The sequence below is a fragment of the Eubalaena glacialis genome, chromosome 2 (assembly GCF_028564815.1).
Source record: "Eubalaena glacialis isolate mEubGla1 chromosome 2, mEubGla1.1.hap2.+ XY, whole genome shotgun sequence".
In the NCBI taxonomy this organism is placed as follows: domain Eukaryota; kingdom Metazoa; phylum Chordata; class Mammalia; order Artiodactyla; family Balaenidae; genus Eubalaena; species Eubalaena glacialis.
This window is the reverse complement of record NC_083717.1, coordinates 37,156,632-37,177,926: the sequence shown is the minus strand read 5'-3', so window position 1 is coordinate 37,177,926 and position 21,295 is coordinate 37,156,632. Positions and strand designations below refer to the sequence as shown.

The 21,295-nt window shown below is 47.0% G+C and overlaps 1 protein-coding gene across 4 annotated transcripts in view; it reads left to right on the top strand.

Moving 5' to 3' along the window:
• Positions 1-21,295, top strand: part of PDE8A (phosphodiesterase 8A) — a 124,607-nt gene that overhangs the window by 56,834 nt on the left and 46,478 nt on the right. For all 4 annotated transcript variants that reach the window (XM_061179881.1, XM_061179880.1, XM_061179879.1 and 1 more), the window contains 10 exons: positions 1,675-1,763; positions 3,394-3,445; positions 3,546-3,588; positions 9,175-9,252; positions 13,684-13,754; positions 14,032-14,196; positions 15,618-15,666; positions 15,911-16,046; positions 17,632-17,830; positions 21,027-21,244. In XM_061179881.1, the coding sequence (XP_061035864.1) occupies positions 1,675-1,763; positions 3,394-3,445; positions 3,546-3,588; positions 9,175-9,252; positions 13,684-13,754; positions 14,032-14,196; positions 15,618-15,666; positions 15,911-16,046; positions 17,632-17,830; positions 21,027-21,244 (1,100 nt within the window). The remainder of the gene's footprint in view (positions 1-1,674; positions 1,764-3,393; positions 3,446-3,545; positions 3,589-9,174; positions 9,253-13,683; positions 13,755-14,031; positions 14,197-15,617; positions 15,667-15,910; positions 16,047-17,631; positions 17,831-21,026; positions 21,245-21,295) is intronic.

The window sequence follows — 21,295 nt, the reverse complement described above, 5'->3', positions numbered from 1 at the left end:
TTAAGTGAATATTTTTTGTTTCCATTGTTGACTGGAAAACTTACAGGCAACTCTGTTATCTAAGCAAAGTCATTGCCTAAGTTGTCCTCCATTAGCTGGACTGTCCAGCTCTGGCTGACATGGCTTCTTACACCTTGACTTGGGATCTGGCAGCCACCCACTCTGTTCAGAAAGGATTGGAGGAGAAAATCCTGAATATGTGTTTTGAAGTGCTGATTGATTGACTGAATCGGTCTCCCATATTTTCCCTCTCTTTTTATATAACAGCTCTGTTGAGAGATAATTCACATGCCATACACTCCATCCATTTAAAGTATACAGTTCAGTGGTGGTTGGTATGTTCACAGAGTTTTGCAAATATCACCTCAGTCAGCTTCCCGTATTTCTCTTGATAGTGAACTTCAGAAGTAACTCTTAGACCTGTTTGCTGAAGCCTTCTCTGGTGGCTGCATGGGGCTGTGGATGTGGAGGACAGGCTCCAGATTCCTGCCCAGGGATCCCTGTCTAGTCCTTGCCCAATTCGGGCACAGGCCACTCTCCCCTCAGAACTGTAGTGAGGAAGGCCCGCACCTCCCTTCTGCTCCAGGGCAAGTAAGCACCTAGCTGGGCTCTTGGGCTGTTTTTTAATTTAGTCCTTTCTTGGTGCCCATTGTTTTCAGAAGGACGTCAGGAAGCCTCAGTAACCATCCTTTGTTTCTGTCAGTGTCCTGGTTTCTCTTGGATCCACTTTCCCAGAGGAGTCTGAAGATGAGATTTTACCATTAGCATTTGCATGCAGGTCACCACGCCCCAAGCATAGATTTCAGAATTGACTTTGTGTAAGAGTAGGGACAGGAGACTTGAGCTAGGCTGCCATGGTGTTCCCCTTCCCACCTGGGTCAGCTTTAGCTCCTGTGGGACTCCGGAAGGTCTGGAAGGGCATGAAACACCCTAGGAGTTCAAGGTCCTACAGTGGGTTTTATGGATTTTTCTAGCTTAAGGACCTTGGTGACTCTTGGAGAAATTCAGAACGTTTTAGGTGGTCACAAAACCCAGCTCCGTCCCACGCTTCTCTCCACCACTCTCAGAGTAGCGGAACCACCTGTAGCCCCTGTTTGCTCACTGTGGTCATAGCCTGGGCATACCTGCTCTCCCATTGCAGTTCCATTCTGAAATGGCAGCTCTGGCTTTTAAGGTCTCACTTGGTTATTCTGCCTGAACCCAGTCCTGGCTGTTATCTCATTATTCCCACCCTACCTGCAGAGGGTACACAACACAGAGGGTGGCCCCTTCTCTGCCCCAGTCTGAGACTCTCCCCCTCCCAAATGCAGGGTCAGAGGCCACACTTCCCCCCTCCGCCGCGGCAGGTAGGATTTGTGAGAGGAGGAACCTGGACGAGAAAGGGTGCTCCTCATTCGTGGGCCCAGGGCCTCTCTTGCCAGCAGAAAGCCACTGAAAACATATGACCATTTAGACTGTGGTGACCTGGCTTTTGTTGTCAGTCTAGGAGGAGATGGACTTGGGAGGTTGAGAAAGAATTGTCAGATTACCCAAAATTGCCTTTGGGGTTGGGATGATTTTATTATCCTAATAGCTTTAGTGGCCATGGTAAAGGAGTAGAAACCTGAGGTGGAAAATGCTCTTGGGTTTATGTTTTGAACACAATGTATAATGATGCCTACATTCCATTTATAGGAATGGCAAGGAATTTGCTCTGCCAAAGAGAAAAACGGAGATAATGTACAACAAAATGTGAAGATACTACCTGTCATTGGACAGGGAGGGTAAGTGGAAAAAACAAGTACTTCAATCAACATACCATGTTCGGCTTATTGCAAAATTTGCTTTGAATACTTAAGTAAGTTGAGAACTGCATGCAGAAATTTATAAGAAAGACTTGTAACAAGGTCAGGTACCATCAAAGAATGGCCTTCCAAGGTGGCTTCCTCATGGTCACAGCCTGAACCTCCAGCTGGTGACCCAGAGCCGCCAGACTCCGACAGTCTTAAGCTGTGTGAGCACATAAAAGACTAAAGTATTTAAACCTGAATGCCACTTTACTGAGCTGTGTGCTAAGAACACTCACTGGTGGACTCCCTATGTTTAAAAGATTTTTATCTAATTTGATAGCCTATGTGTTATTTCTGCACAGAACTATCAAATTAGATAAAAGTATTTTAAATACTCTCATTTATGGAAACGCATATGAAACAGATGTGACCACAGATTGGAAGGCAGTGTGTATCAGGAGCCTAAAAATGTCATATGGTTTGTCTCAGAATCTATCTTAAATAATACGAACAGTGGAAAATTATGGATGTGAATTATTGTAGAATACCCAACGATAAAATATGCAACCATTAGAAATGATGATCACAGAAAATTAAATTATAGGGGAAAATGTTTTGATAAATGCAAAAGTCAAAATGTAAAATCATACCTAGTGTATGCTCTCAGTCATGAAAATGAAAGAAGGACAAAAATACCAGGAGGAGGTGTAGTGATGATGGTTGTAACAACTGCCGCTGTCCGTGAGCCCTTCCCTCCCTGGGTGGGCTCTCAGTGCCTGGTAGATGTCACTTCATTTCATCCTGGCCACAGCCCTGTGATGTCGGCACTGTGACCATCTCTGTTTGACAGATGAGGAACCTGAGACTTAGAGAGGTGAGGCTTGGCCCAGAGTCTGGCCGCCAGCCGCCAGCGCTCAGTGGAGCCGGGCTGCAGGCCTCTGCGTTGACCGCGTGGCTCACGTGCTTGGTCACCAGGCTCTGCTGCCAGCTGGCGATTGCCTCAGGGAGACGGCTCTGTGTGGGCTCTCTGTTCTGATTCTTTGCCTTTTTATGACCTTTCCAAATTTGGGGGAGATAACTGTAGGGATTGGATTATCTAGGGGAAAAGCTGAAAAATCGAAGGAACAATAAATAAGTGAGGAGAGTCAGCATCTTCTGAGATAAGCCCCGGTTGCTTTGTTCTAGACTCGCACATTCGGCCCCAGTGTGGCCTGTGGCTGTTTCCATGAATGACTGTGAGCAGATTGTTTGTTGAAACTTGAAGAAGAGCATCAATATAAAGGGTTGTGAAAATGAAAACATGTTAAGGAATTAAAGGCTTTGGGTTGGTTCACATGTAGTACATTTTTAAAACCTAGGTATTTTTTATTGTGTGTTGTGATGACTCAGAAGGATTTTGTTATTTTTACTGAAGAGTCAACTTCTCTTCTACAGAGACACCAGAGAATGCTTGTAGACTCTTGTTTGTTTATTGGTGGCCTTGGCCACACACAATAGAACTGCTCTCCTCCAAGCATTGTATGTATTGTGAAAGAGAGATGCTCCTTTCATAATGAAGAATTAGCTAGATATCCACCAGAATAGAGAGCCAGGAGAGAAATAATACATTGTTTTCTACTTGCAGAAAAATTAGACACTATGTGTCCATTGTCAGAGCGTGCAATGGCAACAATAAGGTATGTAAGGAGAGCCCTTGGGACCCCAGGGACCCAGCAAGATTTCCCTTACTGTATAACGAGGCACTCAGAACTAATGGCTTCTAAAATTCATTTTTAGGCTACGAAAATAGCTGAATGTGTTCAGTCTGACACTCAGACAGGTATGGTGCCCCATATTCATTCTTAGGGTTCACTGAGCTTTTGAAAAAATAAAAAAATAAAAACAGGCCCTGCCTCTGACGAGCTTGTCTGTTGCGTAGGTGGGACTGTATTTTCCTAGCACCATGGCAGCATTTCTCTCCCTGACTCCCAGGCTGGTTTATGAGTCAAAGGACCCGAGCACAGGTGGGCGATCTGACAGGTGTCCTGGGGTGGGTCTCAGCCTGTGGGGAGAGAACTGGTCACCTCCAATGCATGAACTTATGTGAAGATGTGTTGAGTGGAGTGTGGTTTGTTGGCATGATCTGTGCTCGAAGAGGCAACTGTGTTGGTATCAGACTACAGTGCTTTAGCAGGGATGCTTTCACCACCAGCCTACGGGGAGGTAGGTGGACCCCATCAGACCCGCCTCACGTCGTATCCGTCTCGTGAGGACTTGATGTGCTTTGGACACCATCCGCTCACCCCATGTCTATGTGACTGCAAATGTTTTTCCCTGTCCCGGAATCACCTGTTTCCTTCCAGCATATGTCATGGCTTCAGCAAGCCTCTTTCCTACTCTGGCCCTTACCTGTGATGGTGCAGGTCCTCTCCGGCTCCATGCCAGAGGCTCTCCATCCAGCCTGTGTGGACGCTTTACAGCACTCTGCCATGCCCAGGCAGTGCTCTGGTTGCCCAGCTAGTCTGTAAGAGCCTCCAAGGAGAAGACCTTGTCTTCCATCCCTTCAGCTGTTGATGATGTGCTTTCAGCAGTACCGGAACAGTTCACTCATTCATTCTAGGAATGTTTCCCACATGTTTTTCTGAGTGTTAACTGTGTACAAGGCACTGTGCTGAGTGCTTAACTTACGGTGTATTTAGTTGAAGCCTTGCAATAACCCAGAGGGGTAGACGCTTAATAGATGAAGTTCCCTTTTTACAGATATGGAAACTGAAAGGCTACATAATTTGCCCAGGGATATCCATCTAGGAAGTGGTAGAGTTGGCACTCAAATCCAGATGGCCAACTCCAGAAGCTCTGAAGCACATGCTGGAACAGTTCTTGTGGGCGCCCCAAGAGTAATCAGGCTTTAATCTGAAAAGAGGAGAGACATATTGACACCAAGGGACACATAGAAAGTGATAAGAAGTGATCATTAGTGGGTGAGAAAGGCAGAGGAAGAGGGGGAAGTTCCAGACAGGGAGAGGTGGATTTGAGTAAGAAGATGGGTGTGAGAGGAAAAGCATTCCAGAAATACAGTTACTGAACAGGGAAAGTACAGAGTGTGTTCTAGAAAGAGCAAGAGCAGGGTTAAAATTCTGACTGGTATAAAAAAGGTCAGTGTGAAAAGGAGTTGGGATCGTGAAGGATCCTTAGATGCTAGGTGGGAAATTAGGATTTTCATCGGTAGGCAGTGGGAGTTTGAGGATTTTTGAGCAAGGGAATAGTATAATGACACCTGACCTCTAAGAAGCTTTTAGTGCCAGTATGTAACAGATTACATGGAAGGAGGGACCAGAGACGAGAATACCAGCATTGCCATCGTGTAGAGGAGAGAAAACAGGCCAGGGCATAATGCATCCAAAACAGTGCACGGGCACCACGTGCCAGGCCAAGTGACTGTCTCTGCTTGGCGAAGCCTGCTTTCTGTGCTTCTTAGTAGGGGGATGGGTAGCACAGGGGAGGAGGAGGGGTTCCGGAAGGGCCTTGCCAGCAACATGCCAGGTTCCGGGTCGGGTGGTGCGGAGCAGGGCTTCAGCGTATTTTACAGGTGTTCTCGTGCACTGCCAGGGCGGGGGCTGGGCAGACCTGAAAGGAGTGTTACTCTGGACCTGGAGAAAGTGAGCTTTCTCGGGCGCAGGAGGAGGGAGCTCCCCGTGTGCGAGGCTGCAGGGAGCCCGCGGTTGGGCAGCGGCTGGAGGCTTGGCAGTGTGGAGTCCATGAGACCCCGAGGCGGGGGGAGGGGGCGTCCCGGTGCAGAGCAGGCCCTCAAAGGCTTGGACGGTTGAGAGTGTCCGAGAAAGTTCTCAGAAAGTCTGTTCCCAGCAGAGTGACTTAGGGGCAAGTCATGCAAGAAACCTGGTTCTCAGCTTCCTTGTACCCGAAACGGAGCTCCTCCCGGGGGACCACGGCGTTGGTGTTGGGATGGAGGCTGCCCGTTCGCGGGGCTGCAGGATGGTTCCTGCTCCTCACGGCTTCTCCAGGGTCTCCTGGATTTGCCCAGCAGGCCAAGGAAACCCTGCTAACCTTCCTCTCCTAAAAAGATGGGCAGTGCGGAAGGATCGCATTTTCTGGAACAGGAAGCTGAGCGCAGACACGTGAAGTCATGGGCGGTGCTGAGCCCGAGCCCAGCTCGGCGGCCGAGGCCTGTTGAGCGTTCCCTCCTGCGGCGCGCGGCTGCCTCAGGTCTCGGGTCAGTCGTGGGTGTGGAGCACTCTCGAGGCAGGAGGGCCTGTGCGCGGGCTCCTTCAGGCTGCGGGCTGGTTGAGAGGTCAAGGTCACCCTGCCGCGAGCCCCTCGGCCCTCCCTGCAGGAGCCCCAGCCCGGCAGGTGGAGGTGCTTTAAGAACCAGCTGCAGAGCTCTGCAGGGACTCAGAGGAAGAGCAGCGGGCTGAACATGGCTGTCGGGAGCAGGAAGGTCGGGTGTTGCCATAGGGGAGTCACTTAAATGCTGAGTAGAAGTTCAAGCCTGCTTTGCCTCCCTCCACTCCTGCCACAGCCCTGGCCTTGGGACACGTTGCTCCTTGCTTCCCTCCAGCCAGCTCTGCCCCATCTGCGCAGGCAGCGTCCTCCTCCAGGAAGTGCCTTCCTCCTCTGCCGGCCTCCAGCTGCAAAACATGGCTCATCTCCTCCCTGTCCCCCTCCCAGAGGAGACCTGCCCCTTCCTCCTGGGGCTCCTTTTGCTCTCCAGCATCATGACTGTCACTCTTAGTTCACCCGCGTTTGTTCCCCTCCGGACTACCCCCTTTGAGGGCATGGACCCTACCATATTCATCTTCACACCCCTAGCGCCTGGCTTAGAGCCTGACACGTGGTAGGTGCCCAGTAAATGTTTGTTGAGTGGCAAAAAGGGAGAATTCTGAACGGGGGAACAACAGGAAGTTCACGGCGCAGTCTTCTCAGCCAGCTCTGTGGACACTGTGTCCACGAAGCTCAGAGGAAGGAGAGGCGCTGGGGCCTGTGTGTGGTTGAGAGGAGGTGCAGTTGGAAGGGGTGAGCATTTGGAGAGGGCGCTGGGTCATAGGTTGGAGGCAGAGGGAGCAGATGTCAAGGCTGTTCCTCAGACGGGGAAGCAGCTGTGCCGGCACAGGCCACGCGTGGTCGGGACAGCGAGAGGTGAAAGGCAGGCTGTTGCAGGCAGACTGTTCCTGTCCTTGACTGCCAGCAGGTTCCTCTTTATCTCTGAGGTGCTGAAGGGTTTTGAGCAAGGGAACCCTGGACTCAGAGTGGTTGTATTAGTGGTACTTTGATTTGTGCACAGGCATATGCAGATGGTTGGAGAAGCAGACGTGTGTCTGTTGAGCATCCATACGTGCTGGCAGTGCCGGGCACCTAGGAAAGGGAGAGGAAGGTTATTTCTGCCCTCGTGTCATTCACAGCTGGTGAGGAAGTCAGTCAAGTCAGTAAAGCAGGCGGTTACCAGCAATGTTGGGGGTGAGGCATTAGGGGAGGATTTCCCAGAGGTGATGATACCTGAACCGCATCTTACCTTCATCTTCAAAGAGGATCGAGAGTTAACCAGGTGAAGGAGGCATCGGAGGGGTGCGTTCCTAGGTGGGGGTAAGCAGTTTGCACCAAGGCAGAGAGGTTTGGGGGGTGATCTAGCACATCATAAATAGTTCATGATGGCTGGAGAGAGGAAGTCCAGATACCACAAGACTCTGGGTGCCACACTGGGGAATTTAAGTCTGATCCTAAAAACAGTGATGAACCATTAAAATGTTTTAATTGGGAGAGTGATCTGATCAGATTTTTGTTTCAGAAGGATTACTTGGCTGCCTGTGGAGAATGGGTCGAAGGGGGCAAGGTTGGGGCCGGTAGGACCAATGAGGGAGGCTGTCGTTATAATCCAGAGGAGGATGACAGGTGTCTGAGCCAGGACAGGGACAGAACAGGGGTAGATTAAAGAGGTATTTAGGAGGTCGAATCCATAGATTTATCTGACCACTTGAGGGCAAGGAACGAGGAGGAGTCACGGATGACTTGTCTCCAACTTAAGCAAAAAGGTAGATGCCGTTCAGCAACCTGGGATTTAGGAGAAAATACTGAGTTCATTTGGATAGTGAGCTCTTTTGAAGTTCCTGAGGGTGTCCAGATGGAGGTGACGAGTGGCCAGTTAAGATGTAAGTCTGGAGCCCAGGAGAAAGGCCTGGGATTAAGACAGCAACACAGGAATTAGGAAAAGCTGTAGAAAAGAATGAGGTCTCTTGAGGAGATTGCATTGTCTGAGAGGGAGGGCTAAGAGGACTGAACCTTTGGGAACACCAGTGGTGCTGAGGAAGAGAGAATGAATCATGATGGAAACTAGGAAGGAACAAAAAGAGATGCAAGGAAAGCCAGCGTTGGACTTATGCAAACCAGGAGTCTCCAGGAAGCATGATCAGTTGTGTCTAGTACCACAAGTCAGGTAAGAACTGAATCGTGTCCTTCAGATATAGCAACGGGGAGGTCATCAGTGACCTTGACAAGGTCACTGCCAGTGCCCACATGGAAGAGAAGGTAGCAGATAGCAAGTGGAGAACGTTCTGGATTGTGGGGAGGAGTACCAAGGGCCTGCCTTTGGATCCTGTTTGTGAGCAGGAATCCAGATGAGGAAGCCGGGAGAAGGCAGAGAAGACAGAAGAAGCTGCAGGTGCGGAGAGCTGAGCTCAAGCGCCAGCTGTGTGCTCGCTCGTCTGCACAACGGCTCCCAGTTTCCTCGTCTGTGAAATGGGGACAGGTTGGAGAGGCTTGCCACCACATGTGACACCCGGCAGGTGCACAGAGGAGGGCACGAGAAGGAAGGTCAACTTTGCCTTGTCATCGATTGGCGTGGGGTGAGGGAGAGAGGAGTCAAAGACAAGCCCTGTTTGGGCCTCGAAATGCAGTGGTGCCATCCACGGGAAGAGAGGGCAGAGAAGTACACCCCAGACTAGTGCTCCTGTACTACCCTCCCAAAGAGAGGCACCTTCTTCCCGGGGACATTTTAGAGCTTGTATTGTAGAAAAAAATACAAAAAAGATTTTTTTTTTTCCTTTGGGGCAAGGGTGGATGGAGATCAAAATTTTCCCACCACTTTATTCAATTACATAGAAATATAATAGGTGAAATTCTCTTGAGTTCATTTCTGCTAGTTTTTGCATCATGGGACTCTGTGATTACATAATCTGGAAACTGAAAAGCACTCCTTTATGACTGTACCAGGTGGGACATTTTGAGAAAGTCAGCCTCCCTTAAAACGTAATGGTTCATAGTCTTCATCTCTGTGCACTCCGTTGATTTTTGTGGCATCCTAAATGGTATTCTAATGCTTAAATTTTGTTTCTTAAAACTTTTATATTGGTAAGTTTCCTAATATGTTGTTAAAATCCCTTTGCAGAGGTAATTTATAATTTAATTGTTTCCACAGATAATCAGTCAGGCAAACATAACGACAGGAGAAAAAGCTCACTAGATGTCAGAACTGCTGCCTCTCGAACAAGCAAAGGTAGGTGACAAAGACAAGAGGAGAAAGCATGGTCCTGTGAGTGTTGAACCCATGGAGACGTGTGATACTCCCTCCCCAGTCTTATCTTTGGGTCACTGCCCCCCTCCAGCTCAGGAGAGGGAAGGGGACTTTCTAGCAGTCTGTGTCCATTTCTCCCTCACCCCCAACTCCTTTGCCAGTGGGTTCCATTCTGACCCTTTTGATGGAGTCAGGGAATAAAGAAAAAAAAAAGATACATTTTACCATCTGTTCTCTAGTCGATTTTCTTTTTTTTTTTTTTAATTATTTATTTATTTATTTATTTATTTATTTATTTTTGGCTGAGTTGGGTCTTCGTTGCTCTGCATGGGCTTTTCTCTGGTTGCAGCGAGCGGGGGCTACTCTTCGTTGCGGTGCGTGGGCTTCTCATTGCAGTGGCTTCTCTTGTTATGGAGCACGGGCTCTAGGCACACCGGGCCTTCAGTAGTTGTGGCACGTGGGCTGTAGAGCGCAGGCTCAGTAGTTGTGGTGCACGGGCTTAGTTGCTCCGCGGCATGTGGGATCTTCCCAGACCAGGGATTGAACCCATGTCCCCTGCATTGGCAGGCGGATTCTTAACCACTGCGCCACCAGGGAAGTCCTCTAGTTGATTTTTTAAACTGTAGCAGCAGACGTCAGTTTATCTGTTGTAATTGTATGAGTAATGCATTTGGAAGTTCTCAACGATATATTCCATTGTGGGTTGCAATTTGCCATGGAAGCTTACCTTTTGGTGGGGAAGTAAGTGAGCTGCATTTGCGGATGTGAAAGACTTTTCATAAGCAAATATTATTTAAGTTCTAAGTGGAATATAATTTTTTAATGGCTATGTAGATATGTGGCCTGAATGATCTAGGAGTTTTAAAAATGCAATGAAAATTATCTATAGATAGTGTGGAGGCAAATATTACTGCTAGCTATGTACTTTCTTTGACTCAGAGATGAATTGGGAAGCAGAGGGAGCTGATTGTTACTAGATAAACAGCGAAAACTTTGCAGATGTTACAGTGGAGATCCAGTGCCTCACTTCTCTCATGGGTTTGTCGTGAGGACCGGAAGATACGCCGTGTGTCCCTTGCACTGGAAAGACGAAACGGATCCCACCCCTGCTGCAAGGGCAGGGAGCAAAGTGGTGTTACAGGGAAGAGTGTGGACTTTGGCCTCAGCATTGCTTTGATTCAGGTCCCAGCTTCATCTACTTTCTGTGCAACCTTGGGGGTAGACCTTTGTGCTTCCATTTCCTCATCATCATATGGGGATCATTATGCTGTCCACAGAGGACCACGTAAGGATGAAATGAGTGAGCGTGGTGCCTGGCCAGGGTCATGGCAGCAGCCGTCACCGTCCTCACTGTGACCCTCATGGTCACGGCCCTCGGGCACAGCAGAGCAGAGGCGAGGTCACTCGTGCCCCGAACTGTCTTTACCGCCACACTCTGACTTCTGTTCATCCTTTGGATTACTTTGTCCATTTCTGTATTTTTGAGAGTTAAACATTTTTCTTTTAATGTTTGTGGATTTCAACCACTGTTCTTTTTAATTGACTTATAATTTACATATAATACAATTCATATTAAGTGTTGAGTTCAATAGATTTTGACAGTTCTGTACATTGAACTGTATAGACTAACCACCCAGCCCAAAATAGATACAGAAAATACACACGTGCAGGCCTGCACTTGCGCACATGTTTCACCACACAGAGGCATCCACTGATTTCTTGCACCGTAAGTTAATTTGGCCTCTTGCGCTTCATAGAAATGGAGTCGTATAGTATGCACTCTCTGTGTGTCTGGCATCTTTCACTCATTTTAGTGTTCTTGAGATTCATCCTTGTTGCTAGGTGCTACCGTTCTATTTTATAGCTTGGTAGTACTCCATTGTATGACTGTGCCACAATTTGCTTATCCATTCTCTTATTAATGGCCCTTTGTGTTCATCTTTCCACTTTGGGGCTGTTCAGAGTAAGGCTGCTGTGAATATTTTTATGCAAGTATTTTTTGTGTGTGGACATGTGTGTTCATCTCCTACCTAGGAGTGGAATTGTTGGGCCTTTGTGCAGCTGCAAACAATTCTCCAGTGTGGGTTGTACCATGTACCGTCACTAATCTATGAAAGTTCCAGTTGCTCTGCATCCTCCCACACTTGGTTATACCAGTGTTCTAAACTCTAGCTATTCTACTGGATGTGGTTTTAACTTTAATTTTCCTGATGACTAATGAGGTTGAGCACCCCATTCATATGCTTACTGGCCATTGGATATCCTCTTTTGTGACGTGATGTTCAAATATTTTGCCCATTTTTATCATTGGGTTGTTTATCTTTTTCTTGTTGGTTTGTAGGAATTCTTTTTATATTCTAGATATGGATATAAGTATTCCAAATATACTGTTCTTAGTCTGTGGATTGCTTTTTCACTCTCTTAATGGTCTTTTAATGAACAGAGGTTCTTAATGAATCTTAAAGTTCATTTTATCAGTGTTTTCTATTATAGCTAGTGCTTTTTTGTGTCCTGTTTAAGAAATCTTTCTCTATCCCAAGGTCATGAAGAATATTCCCCCATGTTTTCTTCTAGAAGCTGTATTGTTTTATCTTTCACTTTGGGTCTGTGATCCATTTCAAATTAATTTTTACATCTAGTGAAGGTAGAGATCAAAGATTAATATCCCCCCCTACTGGGAAACCCAGCTGGCCCATCACCATATTGAAAAACCATCTTATGCAGTAGTATCATTATTGTAAACCAGTTGACTATAAATATATGGCCTGTTTCTGGACTCTATTTCATTGTTCTATTAGTCCTTGCTTGCACCGATAGCACGATCGATTACTACAGTCATATGGTAAGTATTGATATCTGGTAGTGTAAAGTTCTTCAAGATTATCGTGGCTATTCTAGGTCCTTTGCATTTCCATATAACATTTAGAATCAGCTTGTTAGTTTACACACACACAGCTTCTTGGGAGTTTATTTGGGAGTGTCTTAAATCTATAGATCAATTTGGGGAAAATTGAAATCTCGGTAACACTGAGTCTTTCAAACCATGAACATGCTCTTTGTCTTTATTTAGGTTGTCTTTTATTTTTTCTCAGCAATGTTTTGCATTTTTAGTGTATAAATCTTACATATCTTCCCATTAGATTTATTCCTAAATATTGATTTTTATGATGCTGCTATAATGATGTTTTTTATTTCAGTTTCCAAATGTTTGTTGCTAGTATATAGAAATATAATTGACTTTTTGAGTATTAACCTTGTACCCAGTAACCTTGATAAACTTGCTTATTGATTGTAAGAGTAGCGTTTGTAGATTCTTTCAGACTTACTGCATACACAGTCATGACAATCTTTATACCTTTTATTTCTTTTTCTTACTTTATTGCATTCACACTATTGTTTGGTCTTTATAAGTATATGTCACTTTCATTATATTTTTAAATGAGAACAAGTCTTTTTATGACATAGTGATAGAATAGTGGTTTTTATTTTTGGTTTAATGACCTTGTTGGGTAAAATGGAAAGATGGCAACCATGTGCTGATCACCAAAATTAGATTTAAGGAGTTTTGTTGGTCTCTGAAATTTAGAGCATTTGAGAGCCCCTGAGTTGGTTAATCTTGGTTGTTTCTCCTTGGGCCCCAGTTTGGTAAAATAAGGCTGACGCATCAGGCTGTGGAACAGTCTGTGGTCCTTTAAGACCTTTGGTAAACAGCATTTGGCCTGACAGTGGGGCTTTCAGGGAGAGACACAGAACACTATGTGAATATTTTTTCCTGCCAGTTCACTGCCCAGGCTTCTCCCCACCCCAAAGGAACTGGATCTTGACAGGCGCAACAAAAAATTAACAAACTTTAGAGTCTAAGATTTGCTGCCCGCCTCACTTAAGATATTTACCTAATCCACCTAGATTAAGCATAACAGTGGAAAGCACCAAAGGATGCCTTGAAAAATTGAAGCAGAAATTCATGTATTTCAGTTAATTGAGTTGTATTTATTGCTCCCGCCATGTATGAAACAAGGAGCCTCTGTGGCATTGTCTTTCAGAAAATTTTCACTCCTGGAGAGCAGCAAGCTGAATAATTATAAAGCCTTATTGTTAGAAACACAAAAAGAGGCTAACTCTTTGGCCTTGACTTGCTAGATTGTTTCCTCTGTTTTCTCTCTGGCCTGTGACCTCAGAATTTCAGTCTGTGGGTGCACGTGCATCCTAGTGCCTAGAACTGAAGGAAGCAGAGTTGGTGATGCCGGAATCCCAGGCTTGTTAGGATGGGAAGGAAGCTCAGCAACCAGGTAGTTCTGGTCCTACCCCTTCATTGTGCAGCTGAGCACGCTGGGTGGGGCCTGGGGCAGGAAGGGAGACAGATACCCAAGGCTGTGCACACCCTGATTTCTGTATCACGTGATCTCTCCACAGTTTCCAGCCAGAGACGACGCTCCTCCATGGCCCGGATACATTCCATGAAGATCGAGGCGCCCATCACCAAGGTGAAACAGTTTGTGGTCGGTCTCCATTGAGCATGGAAGTCCCTTGTTCTCCTGGTTGATTGTTTTCAGCAAGAAGAACCACCAAGGGATCCACAACAATAATGATGCTCTCCTAGTTGTATGGAGCTGCCTCGTCTGAAGAGAGAGGATGTGTGACATGAGCATTTTAACTAGCCTTAAGTTAGCGTTGAGCCCTACTGCCAGCCTGACTCTCTGGATTGCTTTTCCATTGTCTTTAAGATTATGAAACTCAGGTCTTTTTCTTTCCGTATTATAGGCAATCAATATCATCAGTGCTGCCCAGGAAAGCAGTCCCATGCCTGTGACAGAAGCCTTAGATCGTGTGCTGGAAATTCTAAGAACCACTGAATTATATTCACCACAATTTGATGCTAAGGATGATGATCCTCATGCCATTGACCTTGTTGGGGGCTTAATGTCTGTAAGTATATTTGACCAGGCTGCTGGCTAGATCCTGCTGTTCTCATTTGTTTTCTCAGAGGTTATTTGTTTATGTGCTGGCCTACACAGCGCTCTTTGTGTGTGTGGCTCAGTCAAGGCCTAAACCCTCCATTGCTGCCCTCTGGCCGAGCCATCACCCACCTGCTGCCTACCGCCCAGGGGGACCTCAGCTTGAAGCAGAGAAGGGAGGAGCACATCCTAGACAGCTAGCTAGTTTTAAGATTTTGAAAACTGGGGCAGAAAAGAAAAATTTATGAAATATTCCATACCATATTACAAAACAGAATGACTGTATATGTCTAAAGAGGCACCAGGGGGACTTCCCTGGTGATCCAGTGGGTAGCACTCCGTGCTTCCATTGCAGAGGGCACGGGTTCGATCCCTGGTCCAGGAAATAAGATTCCCACAAGCCACACAGGGTGCCCCCCACCCAACCCAAAAAAAAAAAAAAAAAAAGAGGCACCAGTGAATGGGGTGTGGTTTCCCTCTAGAGCATCCTATACAGATTTGGTGACTTCATGGGAAAGAAGGCCTTGGAACCATTTCATTAGAAGGAGGCTTTATACCATGGGCTCTTGAGGGGTCTAGATGCCTCCTCCACCCCATGTAGTATAGAGGCCTTACAGGGGAAGAACAACTTTGTGGAAAACAGATCATTCCATTGCCATCTGTCACCTTTTTTGTCTTGGTGACAAAATTCAGAAGTAAAAATTCACACCCCCCTCCTAATTCCTGCTTTCTAAAGTCACTTGATTTCATAAAAATAAGGTTTTAAGCAATAATCAGATGGGTAGAGGGTTCCCAGCGATGATGATGTCTAGTTGTGGTCTTGTCTGTCTGAAACAGAGGCTCCTCCAGCCTGTAGGTGAGGGGGTGGGGAGAAAGGATGAGGGGCGGGGTGGGATAGTGCCCGGGGGTGAGGGGTGAAGAGAGGCAGGGTGGGGAGAAAGCACCGCAGGGCTGAGGAGAGGGGCCGCTCAGGGGCTTGGGGTGGAGCAAGGGTGCTTAGAGAGCAGGGAAGAATCTAGTTTTCCTGAGGAAGGCTGGTGTCCACGAGCGTGAGGAGGGTGGCAGGAAATGGGGGGAAAGAGTTTAGGGCAGAGGGGCGTCATCTGGTCCTGAGCACCAGCAGGACGCTGGGCTCTGGGGCATCTCCTGAGCTCGCCATCCTGGTGATGCCCCTACCCCCGAGTTGAGCAGGTCCTTCCAGCGTCAGGCTGTGTGCTCCTGGGTGAGTGACCGAGCTCGGGGTTGGCCGCGGAGGTGATCACAGGGGAGCCTCGGCATGCATTGATGGAGAGGGCTGCCCGCAGTGTCCTCTGGGACCCGCTGTCCTGGGGTTTTCAAGGAGTAAAGAATAGTTGTGACTTCCCTTTCTCTTGTTTCCTTGATTTTTATCAGGATGTTTTTCGAAGACCATCCAGGAATGAGTATGTTCTTTCAACAAAAAGTAAGTTTCTCCTTTTTAATTTTTTGGACCACTAATACTATTATAGCCACGCCTTAAGTGATGAAAATAAATTTTTCAGATAAAAGTTTTAAGGTAATTCTTTTTATCAGTAAGAAGTTTTTTGGTATATCATCAAAAATGAGAAACAAAGCAATCGTCCCCTGAAGCAGAACTGTTCTCCCTAAGGAACAGTGAATGCTGTAAAGCCTATTAATTTTGTTCTCCGAATCACATCACTTTGCAGACCTTCAACAGGTTTCCAGCAGTGTAATCACCCCCACCTCCCTTCACGACATCCCATCACAGATAACTCAGGCCATGGAAAATGAGGAATCCTGGGACTTTGATATTTTTGAACTGGAGGCTGCCACTCATAAAAGGTGAGTCCATGTGGAGCTCGGCAGACAGAGAGCTTGATTCCAAGGGCCGGTGTGGAGAAAGCCACCCAAGGAGTATGGTTTCTGCACAGAGCCAGTCCCTGGTCAGGGAGGAGGCTCAGGAAAGCGCAGCAGGGCGACAGGTGCCCTGGATCACCAGGGCCTAGGCCTTAACGAGGGGATCAGTGCGAAGCCGAGGGGAGGCTGCCTGCTTGTGACTGCTGCAGAGAGAGCAAGCACGGAATGGAGCAAGTGAGGTAACCTCTCCAAATAGCAGAGGTTCCTTTTTCTGTAAAATATGGTTATTAATTTCTCCTGCAGGTAGTGATATGTTGAGATAGCAGCAAAGAGCCCCACTCAGAGCCTAGAACTAAAAATTAGAAATACACAGACATACACATTGATAAGAGCTGTCCCCAGATCTTGGTTGCTGTGTTGGTGACAGGCATGGGGACACCCCAAACTCCAGTCATCCTGATCTGAATGTGGTCACTGAGAGTAGGGTGGGATTGGGATTTTACCTTCAATTTTGCGCCTTGCTGGAGAAGAACGGTCAACCAAAGGCGTGTGGTTGGCTTGGCACACAGGAAAGGGTGTCCAGGCCTGATGCCAGCCAGCGTTAACCTTCAGGAGGGTGAGGTCCGGACCCTGGCAGACAGAAGGCCATTGCAGGAGAGGTGTGCTCTGCTGGCCATGGGATAACTCGTCAGGTCTCATCCCAGTCTGGGTGACGGTCCCCAAGCCAGCCCCTACCCTTGGCTCACGCTCACAGTGAGTCAACCTTCTAAAACATTCTGCGTCCAGGTACTCCACACAGCCAAGAACTGTGGAGAAGAATATTCCCATGGCAAACAGAGCTTTGGGTACCTGGTTTACATATTGGTACGTTGTATTCGTGTGAACTGGGACAAGGCAGGTCTGTTCAAGTCCTGTGAGCCCGACCACCTCTGGATACTGCCTCAGCAGAGCCAAGTTTCTTGATCTTCCAAGCAAAGGCCAGATGCTGGATGAAGGTGACTTCTCAAGGAAGGGCCTGATTTGGTGGCCAGTTCATCACCTTCTCTGGGGAAACCTCCTCATACTGTAACACCCACCTCCAGATTGTCGAGACCATCACATGACATGTGACAGCATCTGGCTCATAGGCTGTCATCAGGAACTGCTGTTTTCTCCCACACAGGACATCTGGCCAATGACATAGGTCCAGCAAGTCCAAAGGAGAGGATAGGGTTTAAGGTGGAACAGGTTTAGCCTGGCAGCATGTTGATTTGAAGACTCCACTGGTGTCAGTCGGAGTCTGCATCAGGAAGGGCAGGGTGAACAAACCTCGCCCCAGCCAGTGGGGAGCACCAGGTGAATGCTCCCAGAATTGGAGCTGGGCTCCACCCAAGGTTGGCATTGGCTACCAGGAGAGAGGGCAACAGAGCGCCACCCGCGTGCCACCCATGTGCCACCTGCACAAGCTCCAGTTTGCTGCCCTGCACACTCTCTGAAGTCTGGCTCGCGTTTGCTTGTTGGATCTGAATAGATCCAACACTTTGCCTGTTTCTTTGCTTTGTTTTAACACTGTGGATGTTTTTCTCTATAGGCCTTTGATTTATCTTGGTCTCAAAATATTTGCTCGCTTTGGAGTCTGTGAAGTCTTAAAATGCTCTGAGACAACGCTGAGATCGTGGATGCAAATTATCGAAGCCAATTATCATGCTTCTAACCCCTACCACAATTCTACACATTCTGCCGATGTGCTTCACGCCACTGCCTATTTTCTCTGCAAAGAGAGGATAAAGGTGAGCTGTGTTTGTGCTCCGCGCTTAACAGGCAGGAGCAGTGGGGCGGGCTGTTATGCAGTGTGACTGCTCAGGAGGGCCCCGCACGGGTGCAGCCTGGCCCGGGAAGGGGGCGGCCACAGGAGAAGTCAGGCAGGAGGCCACGCTGTGGCTCTGGGGAGTTGATAATGAATTCATGACATGACCCCAGCCATTCCGTGGAAGAATAAGGCTGTTTTTCTGAGGGGTCTTACTCTGACTCCGCAGGCAAAGTTGGATATGGCCCCTTTAGGGCCCCCGCCTCCCTCAGAGTCAGCGGGGTTTGAGACCAAGTTCATCATCTTTGCCCAGGACTGCTCCCACCCAGGGTCACCTGCCTGGCCCAGAGTCCCATCATCCAAGCAGATACCCACGTCAGAAGCCTGGGGCCATCTTCAGTTCTCTCCTCTTGTCCAGCCCCCAGCACCTGGTAGGTCATCTGACCTTGCTGACTACAGCCCCTAAGTGTTCTCAGAATCGTCTTCTCCTCACAACACCCCTGCCGCCGTCCCGGTGAGGGCCCCGTCATTTGTCGTCTAGACTGTGCCAGACAAGAACTCCTGGCTACCCGGCCTCCTAGGGAACTCGCTCTGACCATATGGCTCCCAGGAGCAGCCTCCCATCTCCCACAGGATTTAAGCTTTAAACCCCACAGATGGTGTGCACCGCTCGCAACACACAGGCCATGTTCGGGCTGTGCTGAACCACTTTAGTTTCCAATGCTCCTGCCCTTGACGTGCTGTTCCCTTTGCTGGCGCCAGCTTCCCTCACATCTCCCCCTGCCCTTCAGGAATCCATACCAGCCTTCATTCCTCTAGGAAGCCCTCCCTGGACTACCCTCCGCCCCCAACTCTGACTGGGGCACCCTCCTCTGTATCCCCACAGCCTCCTGGGCACCCTCCTGATTGTACTGTTCACTCCATTTGGACAGCAGGCTCCTTTAGTAGCCCAGTGCCCGTCCTGCTCCATCACGTCAGCGCAGGGGAGGAAGGGCGAGGCTCCTAGCATCAGGTGCAGTGGCCACTGGCGCCTACTGGTGGCCATTCAGAACTGGCCCAGGGTCTGCCTGGGGGCCATTTAGCAGCTTTAGCTCCAGCTTTGAGGCCATAGGGGGATGGGAGTAGGTCACAGTAAGGAGAGCGTCACAGGAGAAAGGTTCCATTCAAGGAATGTTGCTCACTGCCCACTCCCAAACCAAGCTTCCTTACGTGCTTGGTTGAAAAGCCTTTTCACGTTGTAAATTATTTCATTGGGGAAATTTTCGAAGCAGCAACTAGACCTGCACTGATTTGCCAAAGTATTTGTGTTATTTCCTTCAGCATCCATCATAAAATGGCACAGAGGGTCCAGGGAGCTCTAGTGCGTGGCCATTTCACTTTCAGAAGTATTGTATACTTGAGAGCAGATGAATCAAACTGCTGGTTTTGTACCTAAGAAAACAGGGCCTCGTGAGGAATGAGACCGCGAGGCATCACTGCCTGATGTCCTGGCATCTGAGGAAGGCCACATGGTGGCCAGGACCAGCCCTGGCAGTCAGCAGAGTGAGGGCCAGTGCATCCCGGTCCCACTTCCTCATCTGTACCTGGGACTAGTTAGTTGTAGGGAGGAGAGCAGCGTGCGGGGGTGATTCCAGCACGTGGACATGTTGAGTCACTCCTCACCCTGAAATGCTATCTTCTCAGAGCTGGGTCTCTCATTTGCGCTTTCTCTTTCCCTCTAGTTTGGTTTTTTGGGTTTTGTTGTTGTTGTTGTTGTTTTAATAAAGGTCATGACTAAGACTGTAGGCAGAATAAGAGTCCAGAGAGAGGGCTGTTTTTATAAAGCATGAAGACAAATGGCAGAGGAGAGATGTCTGTGTCAGTATGGTTCAGCATATAAAGACAACCTAACTTTTGCTGTAATTTATTGATTTTGAACTCCTCTATAGATAACATACAAATATATATTCAGAAAGCTAACTTACTGATTTTTAATAGCGTTTACTGATATAATTCACATCATAAAATTCACCCATTTAAAGATAAAACTGTTAAATTTCAATTTAGATAAATTTTACAAGACTGATTTATTAGATACACACCTTCTTTTCAAGTGTTTGTAGAATATTTCCAAAAATGATCTTATACTAGGACACAATTACTATCTTGATAAACTTCAAAATTTCATAGTCTGTATTTTCTAACCACAACAAAAACTAGAATTTAATAACTAAAAGTTAAATAAAAAATGTCAGTCACTACACATGAGAAAATATTTCAAACAATTTAGGGATAAATAAGGAAATAAAGCCAAAAATAACAGTTTAGAAAACAACAAAATGAGAAACCTATGTATCAAAACCTGTAAAATGGGAAGAGCAAAGTGATAATCCAGAATGATTCTTTGAAACAACCAAGAGAATTAAGTTCTAGCCAAACTAATCAAAAACACAGTAAACAGAAATACACGCATTTGAAATGGAGATTAATAGAAGAAAGTACCATACACTTCTGTACTTAAAGTTTTAAATCAAATTAATGCTGGAAGTAGAAAACCAAAAGAGAGGTCAGTACCATGGGAGTTGTTTTTAAACTGTCAACTAATTTCTTCAAAACCTGGCTCCTGACTCAGATGGACAGGTGAGTTCTTTAGCCCTTTAAGGAATTTTTCCATGTTACATAAACCGTTTCAAAGTCTTGAAAAAGATGGAAAACGTCCAGATCATTTTACAAACTCACAAAACCCTGAAATCAACCTGACAAAGATAGCACCAGAAGGGGGGTGCCAATCCCCAGTTAATGTAAGTGATGCATAACTTAAAAAATTATTTCTCTCTTTTATTCAGTAATACTAGTTTATGTTGGTCTAAGTCAATATCTCAGACTAAGGGCCTTTTTTTGTGATGGGTCTAGAGACAGACTTTCTGAGGAGGTGACTCCTATCTGTTGAGGACACCCTGTGTCTTGGTAAGTCCTTAACTTGTGTGAGACTGAGAATCAGATAATGTTTCCTAATAAACATGCAAAGATGAAACTGTTTCTGAGTGGAGATAGGAAAACTGGGTTTGCTCAACATTATGCTTTTCTCAGAAATCCGAAATATCCTTACCTTAAAGTAATAGGGCAGAAATAAAACTACCCAGAAGGCTACCTTGCTTTCAATGCCATGCCCCAATTTTTAAATGATCTCTTGTTTTCAGCAAACTTTAGATCCACTTGATGAGGTCACTACCCTCATTGCAGCCACTGTCCATGACCTGGACCACCCCGGGAGAACCAACTCCTTCCTGTGCAATGCTGGGAGCGAGCTGGCCATTCTGTATAACGACACTGCTGTGCTCGAGAGACACCACGCGGCCTTGGCCTTCCAGCTGACCACTGGTGATGATAAATGCAACATCTTTAAAAACATGGAGAGGTAAGAACAACGAGTTGGGAAGTATGTTTCCTCTCTCTTTTTTTTAAAAAC